The 15,981-nt window shown below is 33.6% G+C and overlaps 1 protein-coding gene across 1 annotated transcript; it reads right to left on the bottom strand.

Moving 5' to 3' along the window:
- Positions 1 to 4,548: 4,548 nt before the first annotated feature.
- Positions 4,549 to 7,494, bottom strand: LOC128559667 (uncharacterized). Its single transcript, XM_053551990.1, has 2 exons — positions 7,109 to 7,494; positions 4,549 to 5,811 (listed from the first exon to the last, which is right to left on the bottom strand). The coding sequence occupies exons 1-2, from the start codon at positions 7,470 to 7,472 to the stop codon at positions 5,384 to 5,386; spliced, it is 792 nt and encodes a 263-aa protein (XP_053407965.1). The 5' UTR covers positions 7,473 to 7,494; the 3' UTR covers positions 4,549 to 5,383.
- Between the last annotated feature and the right edge of the window lie 8,487 nt (positions 7,495 to 15,981).

Raw genomic sequence — 15,981 nt, 5'->3', positions numbered from 1 at the left:
GCTTTATTCATTTTTGTAAAAATTTCAAGCACAGAAAACACTAAACTAAATAAATAGGGGACATAGAAAGTGAAGCTAAAAAGCAGACAGATCCTTATAAGTATATCTTATGAGTTTTTCAATCAGATCTGTTACCTCTTGACAGTCTAAGTCCTTTGATTGAGTGTTTGAGTGAGACAACTGCATCTGTCATAAGTCAAGAACCAAGCAAGTGGCTTCGACATATTACATAATTATGTGTCTTCAACGTAAACATGACAAAGAAATACAGGCGAACTTCTATGGGAATAGTGCCACTTAGGTGCATTTTTTTACCTTTTTGTAGGACACAGTTGAAGCGAACCTAGAATGCATTTTAAGAGCAACATTTGCTTTTATCCGATCCAGCATCCTATACCCTAACACAACTACACCAGACACCATCTCATTAACTAACCTAATTGCTTCCAGAACTTACACTGACACCCATAGAACTAATACTGACTCGCCCATAACTAACACTGACACCCCAAGAATTAACATCAATTCGCTAGTAAGTACTAGTAAGTTACTAGTAAGGACCTCAAAGAACTAACACAGACTCCCCAAGAATATCTATATAAATGTTGATACTAGCTCATGAAGTTCCACTGATATAAAATGCTAAAAGTAAGGCATCCCTGAACCCGCAGTGGAATAGGCAGTCTCCTGCACCCCTCCAGTTCAACTGAAAAAGGCCAGCTACGCCAATGTATGGCCAGCTACACCACTGCATGTGTTCAATAATAATCCTCCACATAATGCCCAGTCAGTATTGTACATGTGTATAAATACAGTATAGCAATAGATGTATAGAAAACAAACAATAGGATATGATCAATGCATCAGTGTTAACATGGGCACTCGGGTGGAAATAACTGAAGTACAGTTAGGGACCAAATGTTTTGTTCCACTTTTATTTTTTCCGTTTCGTTTATTTTCAAAAATGTCAATAAAACTGATAATCTGCATGGTACCCGTTTATTTATTGTGTTAAAATATTTCATAGTAGACATACCTTAAATACCAATGCTTATTTTAAGTAAAAATACACATTTTAAATTTTTCAAAAATATGACCCTTAGTTACAAACTGTTCGAATTTCAAGAAAACGAATATAAAATAAAACTATTTTTTTGTGACAGTTTGATAGGAATATAACTTATTTATCAGTATTTGAAGCTGTTATATAAAACTATCAGCTACTGAAGTCAAGAAATAGCATTGAACTTAGGGCAAAATCTCTAGCATAATGTCCTATGTCCTTTCGAGTGGTGACATCTATTACAGACGAATTTTCCAGAACAGAACTTCTTAAATATGACAAACGGTATACAACAAAAACAGAATAACTCCCAAGTAAAAATTTGCATCTTGCACCAAGAAAAAGTTATTCAAGTTCGTGTTGCTATTGGCCCATGTAATTTGTTCATATTTCCACTACTTAAACAAGTTGTGGTAAACACATACAAGGAGGGGTGCCTCTCACAGTGTTTCGACAGTATATCATTTGTAACATTAACATGATCGACAAAAAAAGTTTTGATTTTTACTATAATAATAGAATTTCGCTTAAGCCTGTGCTAGTGGGTGTGAGTAGTGTTGCACATTTCATTACGTCATTATGAACAGACTCAACCAAACCGTGTCTACAATTATGTTGCTTGGTTGCGTTCATCTTTCCAACGATCTTTTCACAGATTTTATTGGCATAAAGATTAATTAAACCTTAGCCTGCTGGTGGCAAATTCCTCGTTGGCCGTGCGGTTACGGTATTCGTATTATACTTTTGCGTCGGGAGTTCGATTCCCAGATCCTAAAAATGGTGTTTTTAATACTGTATTTAACTTCTTTTTATTCAATACGATTCAACAAAGACAAAACGAGTTAGTTAATCTAGTTTTAACTTGTTCACTAACTTATATATGTCACAATTGACACGTAATTATGTTTAAATACACACCGCCTTTAATATGAACTTAGGTTTTTAAAGCTTTCCTGTGATATTGTTAAAGCTGTACGGGTTAGTTTTATACATTTTATAACAATCTTACACTTCACTTCAATAAAAGCATTGCCTCATTGCCTGGTCATAATTTCAGCATCGATTGCTTTAAAGATACTACCGATTTTATATGAAAATAAGAACAAAACAACGAATAAGAAACCAGAGAAAAACAAAGTAAGTAATGCAAACAAAACATGTTAGTCAGATGCATGTTCGAACCGTCAAAACTATCACTACAAAATGAATATATATATCCATCCACTCAACCTACTGCGCCATCAAGCCAACTACTGATTTTACTTCGTATATCTTTTATTTTAAACGAGAGTGATACTGACTGTTTATTTACATATTGTTAAAAATAAAAACGCCATAATACTATGCGATACCTATACTTACGTATGCGCTCTATTATTAGTGACGGAAGCAAGATATGCGCATGCACAGTTTTGGTTTGCTGCCCACGTGATGTCTAAAAATACTGTCGCTTCTCGTTCTATATTTATCAATGTTTACAAAAATAAACCGTTGCAACTGTTTATAAAAGTGCTTGAGAAAAACTGCGAAAACTCGAATGTTCCCGTAATTCTGGAAACTAGAAACTGATCAACCATTAAGTTTCATGTAAATATATGAAACAGTGGCGGCATTTTGCCTTTCAGTGAAAAATTATTTTTAAAATCACAAATCACATTGTGTGTGTTAGTCGCTTAAAGAAGAATAGTTGACCCGAAGACACCCCTCATATCATTGATAGACTAGTCATAAGCTTAAACTTCTGTCGACTCTCGCACTTTCTTGCATGCCGGATATTTCTCGGTGCTGGAAAATTCTATCTAACACTGCAGGATGTAAGATGACATTCGTGCTGTAAATGCCGTATAACCTACTACATTAATGTTGTAGTTTGATGCAGTAATTGTCACATTTCCTGATAAAAATCAAATACCTTGATTCCTCATTTTTCCTTACTATGATATATTTCTCGATTTAAAAAAAAAGTTATTTTATGATAGAACCGAAGTCGGAACTATTACGTTGCTTTTTTATTTTCAACGTCATGTTAATTATTAATATTATTATTTACTTCAGGAGGCTTAAAAAAGTTTCAAACAGCACCTGTTTAGAAACAATTAGCCTACATTCTCTAAGGTTTTACCGTCTGCCACACAAGCAATCATATACTAGGCATTTTTGTAAGAATTGGATACGCCAAATATTTTTCCTCTTAGCATTACCCAAACCCTCTTCTTCCATAACACAACGGTATCATTTTGTCAAACGTCAATTTTTGTCATCAGAAGCAGATTTCGTCCCTTGGTTTAGCCAAATTCTTAGTGTCCCAAAGAAAAACGTCGAACACAGAACATCTTTGTGTCCTTGGTCCTGACGGCAATATAGGTGTGAGTCGAAGGTAGTACTGCAGAGCGTCTGTGAAGTAGCTTCTACAGGAGCCAAATTGTGTGTCTGTTTAGATACATGCGGCATTTTATTACCCTTTTTGTGATATACTTACGTTAACTCCCCGGGGTTCCTTTTTTGATTAAAGGAAAAAGAATAGGGAATGGTTAAGAACTACCAGATTATTTCACCGATGCAAGGTGATGGAGGAGTAAATAGATGGCAGGTTGCTGTGTTTCCAGTTTAATTAATGTCTATGAACAAAATTAATGTAATGTATATGGTAATTCCAATGGTAAAATATTATTAACAAACAAAAAAAAAAACCGGTAAATTTGAACCTGCCTTAGTCGTCACATGTATTAAATAGCCATTTGCTTTAAGCAGCCAACTTTCCAAATTAAATCTTTGTTTTACTTTCAACTTTATCTCACGCAGACATCTGCCTTAAGCAGCCAGATTATGCGTCTGCCTTATACAGGTTTGACTGTATATAACTTCATAACAACGACCTTAAAAGTCTTATTTGTATGACATTTTATTTACATAAACAATGCAAGCAATATAGCATAAATTATATATTTCGATATAAATAGAAGACAAAAACGGTTATTAAAATGTAGTCTGGCTTACTTTTGCAAAAATGGCTAATTAACTTGCCAAACTGAATTTGCTTTCTCGGTCATGAATATGGCAAAAGTACATGTACAAAAAGTTATTAAAGTAGTTTTTAATTGGCCAAGAATCTGCATCTACCTCTGTTTTTAGAGTCATAAGTTCATCTCCTTCTTTAAAAATGTACACAATGTCAATGATTTCAAGTTGCAAGCGTGAACAGTTAAAATTACATAAGGCTAAAATTTTATGTTAAAAACAGCAGACACAGCTATACATATCATACATAATTACATGATTAAGAAAGCTTTAAGTTCAATACTGCACTTGAAATTATACAATTAGAGCTATAAAGGGGGATGATCAAAACAAATGGATTTAATGATACATTCCACTATATTAAAGGGGCTAACCCACATATTTTAGGCGAAAAATAATTTCTCTCAAAAATTCATAAAAAGTGAGTAATCTAAATATGACTAAAAAGTCTTGTGGTATATTTCGTATTGACAAAAACTTTTTGCAAGATATTTTTGTAAGTAACCAAAAATATTGTGCAGAAGGTAGTAAACCATTGCAAAGTAAACCATTGCAATACTTTTGCACTAATGCAGAAAATTTACATTCTTTTTGCATCTTTACCAATATGTAACTTTTATTTTCACCCACATTATCATTTTACAGAGTCATATATAAATTCTAAGCCAAACATAGTGGAAATGAACATGTTGAAAATTTTCACCGAAACTGTGGGCGAATAGCTTTTATAAGTACCCAAATCATTGACAGATATTAGAGAAAACAATTATTGAAAAGAATAATTACAGGGCAGTCAGATTATAAAGAATGGTATTGTGAGGTAAGTGATTTTGCTTTAGCGACCTGTGCAGATAAAGATCAGCAGTGCAGGCTGATCATGGTCTGAACTGTTCGCCATTCAGTCAGTGCATTTTCAGTTAACACTCCTTTGAATGATAAGTTGTACTGCCCAAATCGAATGATCGAGCAGTCCATTTTAGAATATAGCAGGGTAAAGGTTAATGTCTAGCTTTGTCTTTGAGGCGCAGTTTCCATACCTCTTTATAAACACGTATAAGGAAACTGATACCAAGGATAAACCCCAAATATTATTTACTAATTAAGATATTTGAAAAGTTTGAATTTGTGACAGAATGTGTCATCATTTTGATACTTCTTACTAAACATGATAATTACAAAAATATCTTTAATCAATTAAAATGTCAGGAACAATATTTCAAATATGATTTGCGTATTCTTTGTAAAACATGTGGAAATTATACATGTATTGTTAAATGAGTCAATGGCATTGTTGTTTTTCTTCTAAAGCGCTTGAATAAAACTGCCAGAGAATGTGTTCCAGTAATTACTACCGCTCTCATGCAATATGGTTCCTGAACTAGAGCAAGATATAATCTTGATTTTCACATTCTCATTCTTATTAACAATGGTCATGGCATCAAAGCTGTAGCAGGAAAAATAACTAGTACCGTGTTTTTGGATCCGTGATTTCTTAAACGGTTTGTCATTGGCCATGAAGGCAAAATCAACAAGCTTTCCAGGATAGGCACAGAACTGTACAGTAAACGTATAAACGCCAGTATAAGGAGCGGTAAATACACCATTTTCTTTGTTGTAAGCGTCGCCTTTATTTAAGATGATCTCTGTGAAAACCATTGTTTGTCCGCTTGCCGGTGTTTGTTTGGGAAGTCTAGCAGAGAATAAAACGACCTCTGGTATTTTCTCGCACTCTGTATGAATAAGATTTTAAAATATTTGTTAAGTGTTATTATATTGAAAACAGCATTTTCTGTAAGAATAAAATTCATACAAGTTTGTAAAGTGTTCCCATACTGAAAACAGCATTTTACTGTAAGAATAAAATTGATACATACAAATATTTGTAAAGTGTTATTACACTGAAAAAAGCAGCTTACTGTATGAATAAAATTAATAAATATTTGTAGAGTGTTATTAAATTGAAAACAGCATATTACTGTAAGAACAAAATTACAATCATTTGTAAATTACTACTGGTCAAGGAAAACATTTTGTAACTTTGTTAGGTTTAAAACTTACGATATTGTTTAATGTCACTGCTTACCTTTAAAAGATACGGACCATGTTAAAGGGATGAAATCGGCCCAGATTACTATGTTAATAGATTAATTATTTTATGTTTTTTCAATTGTTTTATTGAACAACATTCCCATAAAACTTAAAAAGCTAAACAGAATATACACACAACATAACGCACACGACCATCAGCGATAATGCAACAAAACACATTTTATCACCCCATTGCTAGATATCTATAGACGGGCGTAAGCGATTAAATACGCATTTAGTGTTGTCTTAAATGGTAATTATAGCACAATATAAATTATTCCATCGCATCCATGACAAAATAAAGTGCAAATACTCCAAACCATAAGCCATCGCAAACTTTACCAAAAGTAGAATGGGTCAAAATGTTGGATGTCAAAAAGAACGTTGTGCACCACTTGTAAAATATGATATTACAAAAAGTCAACTGTGACGGACATATTTGGATTTTAAGTTTTCTTGTAACATCCTAATTGAACATGCAGTTTTATGTTAGTGCAATTTCATTGATAAAACTTAATTTTAAGCACAATATGTAACATTCAGAATACCTACAATTATCATTTTACCGCGTCAAATTGTTAAATTTTTGATAATTTAATAGCTTATTTCGATGATCTCCATTCAAAATGTGGTCCAGTATGGCACATACGTTTTATTAATAGGAATTTTTATTTTTACTTTTAACTTATTCTCAAAAATTCACATAATAGACAAGTATACACCGCACCAAGCTGCTTCTATTAGATCAAATACGCAGATTTAACAAATATTTAAATAGTGCTCGGTCCTCCTCGAAGTAGAATGGACATTTTTTAAATCAATTACCTTTACAACTTTTATAAAATGATAAAACGTTAAGGTCTTGGTGTTATTTTCATTACATGTCAAACACATTTGTTTTAGACGTAAATACAAGTTGATTGGAAAAATGGAACAAACCCTTTAGTTCTTTATTCCATCTTTCTTTCTCAGCCGCTAGTACGTTTAGTTCCTCTTGAACTTGTGTTTTTGCCTCTTGAATAGCAGTGTCTAATCCTGTAATGCTTGCGTCTTTCATGGTCAGTAATGTTTCCTTCCATGTGTTTCTTTCTGTCTGCAGATTACCAAGAGTTGTCGTTACCTGGTTCCGAGACTCTTCAATTTCCTTTTTCATTGCTTCCACAGAAATTTCAAGTCTTATCATTTTTTCTAAGAGCTTCTCTTCGTAGTGAAATTTAGAACAGTGCGGTTCAGAAACGCAAATATGAAAAATTACCAGAACGATGAAGCTTGCAGTGAAAACATTCGTAAACATTTTTAACATTTTTTAAATCAGTTGCATGTGATGTGTTTGAACTAAAATTGTGCTGAGGTGTCCGATACACACATTTATATATGAACTTGTATTTGATAATTTATGCAGGTTGTCACGGCTAGTATTTTAGTAGGTGGTAGAGGGGGATAGGGGGAACATTCTAGACAGGTTTATTTTCTCTTTGCAAAATATTCTCGCCCGGCTTACCAGTGCTATGAGAACGAAACTACCAATCGAAAGATGATCATTTCGATCAACGGGCATGTTGCAGGCTCTTCACAACCTTTTGATCGGCGACAATACTCTAAATTAATTCGTTCTTCGCATTTATATGGGAGGTTGTTCGTTACTGGTGTAGAACAACTTAGCCCTGTTTCGGTTTCCAAAAACGGTGTTTGATTAACTAACCATCATTACATACATGGATATTATTTCTAGGTAGTAGGAATGAACTTTGAACATTGAACACATTACGTTTTACATAACCTTTTGCAACTATTCAACACGAATAAAATATTTCTGGCATGGAATACACTGCGCCATACTTAACATTTGACTTTACTGTCGGGCAGTAGTATACTAGATTAATCAGTATGTCGGTGAGGTAAATTTGTTAAATGCTCAAGTAACTACTGTAGTGTATTATTAAATTGCACAATATATTTTATTGTACTTGTTGTTTGGTTACGGGTATATCAATCGAGGCTTTTTTTTAGAACAATCCCCGATGAATCGAAAATTTCTTTAAATTTCGATGGGACATTTGCGGAGTTTAAGGCAAACGTCCAAGAGTCCTGACATCATTGTCATAACAGATATAGTTTTAGTTGCGATTACATATTAGAGTACTGAATTCTTTTTGATCGCTATTACTTCCAATAATTCTTCTTGATTCTCTTGGATGGCAGTATCAAATGCTTCAACGCTGATCACTTAGCAGAAGACTTTAAAACATTTACAGGGCCTCGAAATACTTGAAGCAGTAATACAAACTTAATGCTAAAACTTGAATCATTACAAATTATCCATTGTACATGTTTTTGTCTTCAAGTACTTATTTGCTAAATCACTTTAGTATAAGTATAGTTTAAAAAGTATCTATTGATATATCATGTACATAAAGTACAATAAAGTTTACAATCAAAATAACGTAAAGGATCTGAAAACAAGTTTTAATTGAAAACTTAAGCTAATTCATTAAGTATATACTTAAAAAACGAATGAAGTTTGAAATTTATAGTCTTTCTATATTATTTTTATCTTGTTTATTTATCTAGCTCTCAACGCTGACTAGACATAATGGAACAGACACTGACAACTCAGGTGATTAATCGTTTGTAATAAAACAGGTAAAACACATCAATGGATTTTGGTATTATGGCTTACCATCATAGTGCATGTTGTATGGTGCCAGACCTGATTAAAAAGTTTGGTTTAACGTCTCATGTACAAAAAGAATCCAAAAACATTCGAAAATGGAATAAAAATTACATCTCCAGTTGAAATCGCAGAGATACAGCAGAACTATATATTCAGACCCTGTGAGTCGTATCTTACCATAATACAAGGGTAAGACAGTGGTTCCAATACTTTTGATACACAATTTGTCACAGAACCACATGCCACCGCTTCAATCTACTGTAATCCTAGATAATTTTATACCGTACTGAAATTATGTCTTTCCTGTGTCCTTATTTCTGTAGTGTTTTCGGGTTGTACAAAATAACAGTTGATGTTTGCAGCAAATATTGTATTTTGCTACATTTTCTATGAATGTTTCATTTATAATCTGACCATAATCATGTCCTGTTCACGTGACAACATATTTACACCGATTTCAAAAGACGCACATACAATATGCGCAAATATGCAAAATGTACCATTCTTGCACATGTGATTAGCGCCTGAGAAAATATTTTATTGGCTAAACTTTTGGCAAGACAAATAAATTTTAAACTCAGATTGGTTAATAAACCCGTTACCTTTATACTTAAAAATTACCAATTATGCCATTTTTCATTCAGAAATATGAACATCAAAAGGAAGTCAAGATTAACTCTTTAATATAACTTCTATTAGGGCAAACAAGTCCGCGAAAAACAGCTTTAAAATGTAAAAACAAAAACAAACAGAAGTGCATTTTAAAATTATTTGGTTCTACACTGATGATCCAAAGAGTAAATCAGATCAATATTTTTGCATTAAGAACGGGTATCAGTGTTTCGGTCAAATGAATGTTAAAGATTGATGGGTTTCCTGCAAGTGAAAGTATTATTTAAGAAACTAATAAGAGCGCAAACTGTTACATTTTCAGAAAGAAAGAAATAGATAATTGATGTGATGAATTTTATCCAAAACAAAGATACATGCAAAGCTGCTGTTTTATGTAAACAATTTAAATTTCAGAGTACTTTTAGCTGATCATACAAATTAAGTTGTTAATAGTATTTTTGAAAAAGTTTTAAACAATAAGACTCCATCGGCTATTTGGCGTTGATGATTCAAATAAGTTCTGGCTGTTACAATTGTTTGTATTCCTTTTAAATAGTATTCTGTCTACCTACACCGTATTTACATGTATCTGTACTCTTTCAAGGTGTCTCCGTCACGTCCGTACATCTCCTAATACAGCCAACCATACATTAATTCGACACGTTTTGCAAATTCTCGGACAAACGTTTTTTCAAACAATTTTTATGTCACATAAACGACGGATTCTCCGGAAGTGGTGCTTAGTCATGACCTGAAGACTGGAACCTGTGTCTCTTATACTTTCTGATATGGAGCCTGGAAACGAAAACATTACCAGAAGTCATGACCCTGTGACCTTGACCTATAAGATACTGGTGTGTTTAACGTCGCATCGGCACAGTTATAGGTCATATGCCAATATTCTAGCTTTTGATGGTAGAGGAAGACCCCAGGTGCCCCTCCTTGCATTATTTCAACACGAGCTGGCAGCTTGGTAGAATCCCCGACCTTCCGTAATCCAGCTGGACAGCTTCCTCACATGTAGAATTCAACGCCCCGAGTGAGGCTCGAACCCACATCGATGAGGCGCTAGTGAATTGAAGTCAGCGACCTTAACCATTCGGCCACGGAGGCCCCTTGTGTAATGATTAAAAGTCTAACTATTATACTTTCTCAGGATCACTTTAGCTTAGACCTTTGACCCCAAAAAACGATAGGGATCCTCCAAGCAGAGCTCAGTCATCATGTATAGCCCTTATACTTTCTGACTTGAGGGTCAGGAAACAGAAAATGCTGACGTATAGACGGACGCCATAAAATGATATGTCCATTTTTCCCAAAAATAGCATCTTTAAACCAAACACCACTTTTGCCTCAGATACATTTACATAGTGGTTACTTCCAACGATGCCAGTTATGCGACATACGAAGGTCGTTGTACGATTTACTGAAGACTACCTACGACTTTCTAGGACTGATCAGACTAGCCATGTCTAGGTAGAGTCGCTGATCAGTCATCGCTCTAATTAATGTATCTCCTAGTATAGGTCTTAAAAAAGCCACAACTAATTGCACAACTGTCGTAATACTTTAATGGCTAATCAAATACTCGTGCGAATAGCCGTGCCAGGCACTTCGGTCATAGGCTGGATTATTTTAACTTTTGGGATTGGACTAATGCCAACATAAACTTTTTGGTGAAATAAGTAGTATTATGTAAGGAAATGAAACACAGGAAAAAAGTCCTCAAAATATTATGGCACATTTTTGGAAGGGGATCCTTCTCTATGTAAACGCGCAGAAATTAATCAGGAATAGACTGTCTCATTACTATTTTGTATTAATCCGCTGTGCAATGTAGTTCAATGCGGAAATATTTACCACCTCTGACGTCATTATCGTTACAGCCCGGAAAATTTGGCCTACACTATCGCCACCTTTGAGGCAGCCGTGGGCTTGACCACAAACTTACAAGTTCTCAATCAGTAAAAATAGTTCAACATACTTTTAATATGTACAATTGGCGCAGTAATTTACTACGAATAACTATCGGCTGCATGTCTTTACTTAAATTCTTTTTACTATACAGAGGTTTTGAATGCATAACTGCATATATCACCAATTCGCAGTATCAAATTGATGCTATGGTTACCAAATCAAATCCTATATGTATTGGGTTTCTAACTATCAAAGCGCTGTTATAGGTTATTAGCGCTAGTGCCATTTTTGGAATAGATTCTTTTCATACACGTACTTACATAAATCACCTTCCATCAGTACTGTACTATCAAAACTTTGATTTAGATATTGCATCTGGAATTCTGAATTAACGTCCAATACGTGTTACTGTGGACCATACAGTATGCTGTATTGTTCTACTATTGATGTACTATATCAAAAATGTTTGCTTTGAATATCAGAAAAAATATATTTAAGATTTCTAGCTAGTACTGGTAGGATAACTTCTTTGCCAAAAAGCGTCGGGGTATCAAAGTTCAGAACATGGGTGTCATAATTCAGAACATAGATGATTTTTTAACAAAATCTATACAAAATTATTTGAACTGCTTTATTATGTAATATTATATACCCTTCTCAAATGCGCTCATTTGATTGGTCGAAATGAGTGCACGCGCGGGTCCGCAAAAAGCGATATTGACCTGCAAAAGTGATAATGACTCTTGTGATATCACTTTTTCTTATATTTATGAAATATGGGCCAGTCAAATGAATGCATTTGAGAAGGGCATATAATATAACAATTATAGACTTATGTTTCGGTCAATATGTGTTTTTACGGACCTGTAAAAACACATACTGACCTCTGACTGCGTCCTCGGTCAATATCATTTTTACAGGTCCGTAAAAACACATATTGACCTCAACATAAGTCAATAACTGTATAATAAATGTACGTGAATAAAGAAATGATACTTATATTTCGTTTAATTGATTTTGTTTTAGATAAATAAGCAATACTTTGTTTAATTAAAATCTAAAGGGAGCTGCCCTAACTTTTCAGAGTTTGGCTTTGGTTTCTTTTGAGGACTGTTTGCCTATATCGCACAAGTAACTAAAGGTTATAAATCATCAACAAAACTACATATTGGAAATAGTTTAAGGTTCTGACATCATTTCTAGTAATATAACCGACCTATACCTAATTTTCAGAGTTTAGATTGGTTTCTTTTGAGGACTTTTTTCATATATCGCACAAGTAACTATATGTTATAAATCATCAACAGAACTATATGTTGTAATAAGTTTAAGGTTCTGACATTTTTTCTAGTAATACAACCGGCTCTAAGACCAACCGGTCTTGTGGCAAATTTTTTCTTCAATTGCTTGCGATTTCTAGTCGTAGCCGATCATAACCTTTAAAAAGTTGTCATTTCTTTCAGTATGCCTGGGGCATAATCTTTTTCATTTCTGGACAAAACATATCCAACTTATGTTTACAAAAGCAAACGATACACATTCATATAAAGATTTTAAATACGTAGAAAAATATATATTGCTGTTATAGTTACAATTATGATGTATACACAAAATGAATGTTAAAACATATGGAATGTGCAAAAGTAAGGATTTCGAAATCTAAAAAGATATCTTTGATATAAAGTTTCTAATACTCCGGGTATTTTGATGAATTAGTGATAAGCAATGGTTTGCCTTATTATCAGGCCAAGGATTAAGTTCTACATCGCCCGCTAACATAAGCAATGTTTAAATCAGGCCAGCTTAGTAAGAAATGTCAGTTTGATTATATATGCTTTTGTCATTACATGACATGTTACGTGCAGAGTGACGTAAAGGCAGAGTAAACAGGCAACATAAGCAAATTGTAAGTTTAAACTACATTCACATAAACATGTAATTATCCTTATTTTAAATAAATTTTGAGTGATTGCAGAAATACCATAATATCTTCGTCTAAAGCAGTAGGTTTTCGGGTTCAACTTTTCCCTAGTATGTAAACCGATTGCCGCTCTCCAAAAACTTAACTCATTACCCATAGGAATATACTGTCACAAAAGTGTGAAAAATGAGCGAACATCGGGAGGGTGTGCAAAAATGACAAAGGCGGGGACGGGCGAACATACTAAACAGATCAACACAACATACAATGCTACAAAACAGGTCATGGTTCTTTGAAGATATTAGCAGGATCATATGACGTAGCAATAATGTGGTATTACAATACAAGGTTTGATACTGTAAACTTATGTTATAAAAATGTTTGTGTGAGCAATATATAACTTCAGCCTATAAATCCAATGGACAGGAAAGCTAAATCTTATCAGAATACTTTTTTAACATAAACAAAATTCTCTCTCTTGTAATAAGCGTAAGCTTAAATCTATATCATACATAAATAATTATAGACAATATATACTAACTTCGTAGCATCTTAAAAGTAATTACAATGGTATTTTCACAATAGCAAAACATAGATAAGTAAGATTTGTAACAGTCATCATAGAGATATAATTCTTATTCGTAATGATTACTCAATGTTATCTAGGTATTGTGTTTTTATTAAAATCGTCCAGGCTTTAGAGCTTCGTCATTTGTTAAAATTTATACGACATTACAAAATGCCTTTGAGCATTTACACTGACAAATTATCATTACCATTTGACCTTCCTAAATTTATACAGGGAGCAATCTTAACAACAACAATAATAACATTTATTAGCATAGTCAACACTTAAATCTGCAATGAACAGATAGGTATATAGCAACATGCTCATGAAAAGGTTTGAGATACAAATAAACATAAAATACAGTACCTTTGCTATTACTTGTTCTTGTTTCCAATATAACAATATTTCAGCTATCAACTTCTATGCCTTTTAGATATATTTTCAGATAGTTACATTTGTTTTCTTGCATTTTAACGACATCATTCTGCTATTTTATTTAGATTCGGCGGCAATGAATTATTTGGTAACTATATAAAACGAATAGCATCATACTTAGGGGCATATCACCAAAACTGATATTCAAATTCTACGACGTTTGCATTAAAATTTCTACATATTCTATTTCTTCTGTTTCTACCAGACAATTCTACACAGTGACACAGTTTCTGGCGATTTATATTATTTAATAATATAAATCGCCAGAAACTGTATGAATTTGGTTTCAAATTGTATATCTTGTAAGTATATTTATTCATGTTGAATAATGTTCTTTCTTTTCTTTTAATTATGAAATCACTTTTTTATATTCAAAAGATACACATATAAATTTGATAATATATAAAAAGTGAAAACAAACAACTGAAATATATGACAGATGTAAATATGTCAAAAAAGGAGATTATTCTTTAAAAACATCTGTCTTAATATGCTTCTCGGTTTGATATAGCCTTGTGACATTTATGGAGAATAATTCACTGTTAAATACGAACGGCAAACGCCAAAGTCCTGCAATCATCATAACAGAGTATTGAGTTATTTTCGAACGTTTGCTTTTGCTTTTTGGATGGCAATATCAAATGCTTCATCGCTTGCATGATTGCCTGACTACTTGACTACTCGCTGCTCACTTAGCACAATGTCGTAAAACCTCTTCAGGGCCTCAAAATTCTTGAAGCAGCAATACAAATTTAATGATAAAATTCAAAAATGTTAGAACTTCAATCATTTTAAATAGTCTATGTTTGAAAATTGAATCACTTAAATATAAGTATGGACTTAAAGATTCGAACGAATATTATTACTGACTGTCTTTCTATATAAGTTTTGTTATCTTCAGATAAGAAGCAATACTGCCTTATTATCTACCTCTACCTCTCAACGATGACTAGATATAATGTTACAGACATTGTGACGACTCAGATATATAAATCATAAAATATACAGGTAAAACTCATCAAATGATTTTGGGTTTACGGCGTACCAACATAGTGCAGGCAGTATGGCACCAAAAAAAACATCTCATTTGTATCAAAATAAAAAAGAAATAAGGTATGGAACAAAACTATTAAACATGCTGAAGTCACAGAGATTTAACAGAACCAAGCTGGATGGACAGTGTAACATTCATTCTGTGATTACCTGCTCCCCCCCCCCACCACCATTTCAGTTGTGTGACCCAGGGTGGCCGTTACCGTATGATTACCCAAGATTACTTGCAACATTCTAGGACTGGTCAGACTAATCAAGACCAGATAAGAATGCTTATAACCGGTCGTGCCATGGAACCATTGATCAGTTCTCACTCTAACCCAACTCTAACCCAACACATATAGTTAACGTACATCCCAGGATATATCTTAAAAAGTCACGACTAATTGCACAACCGTCATTTGACTTTAAAGGTTGTTCACAAGATCGTGCGAATAGTTCACAGTCACGCCGATCCATGTAACTGATGGACTATTGAAGAGCCCCACGATCAGCAATGACATTGTAAAACCAATGAAGACTTGTAGCTCAACATTCGCACAAAAAAGATGAAGGAAAGACCTATCTAAGACCAGGTTAAGATCTGTTTGTTTGCAGACAGGCTTTTACACTTGGTCAACATTGTACAATAA

The sequence above is a fragment of the Mercenaria mercenaria genome, chromosome 9 (genome assembly GCF_021730395.1).
Source record: "Mercenaria mercenaria strain notata chromosome 9, MADL_Memer_1, whole genome shotgun sequence".
In the NCBI taxonomy this organism is placed as follows: Eukaryota; Metazoa; Mollusca; class Bivalvia; order Venerida; family Veneridae; genus Mercenaria; species Mercenaria mercenaria.
This window is presented reverse-complemented; position numbering and strand designations above follow the sequence as displayed.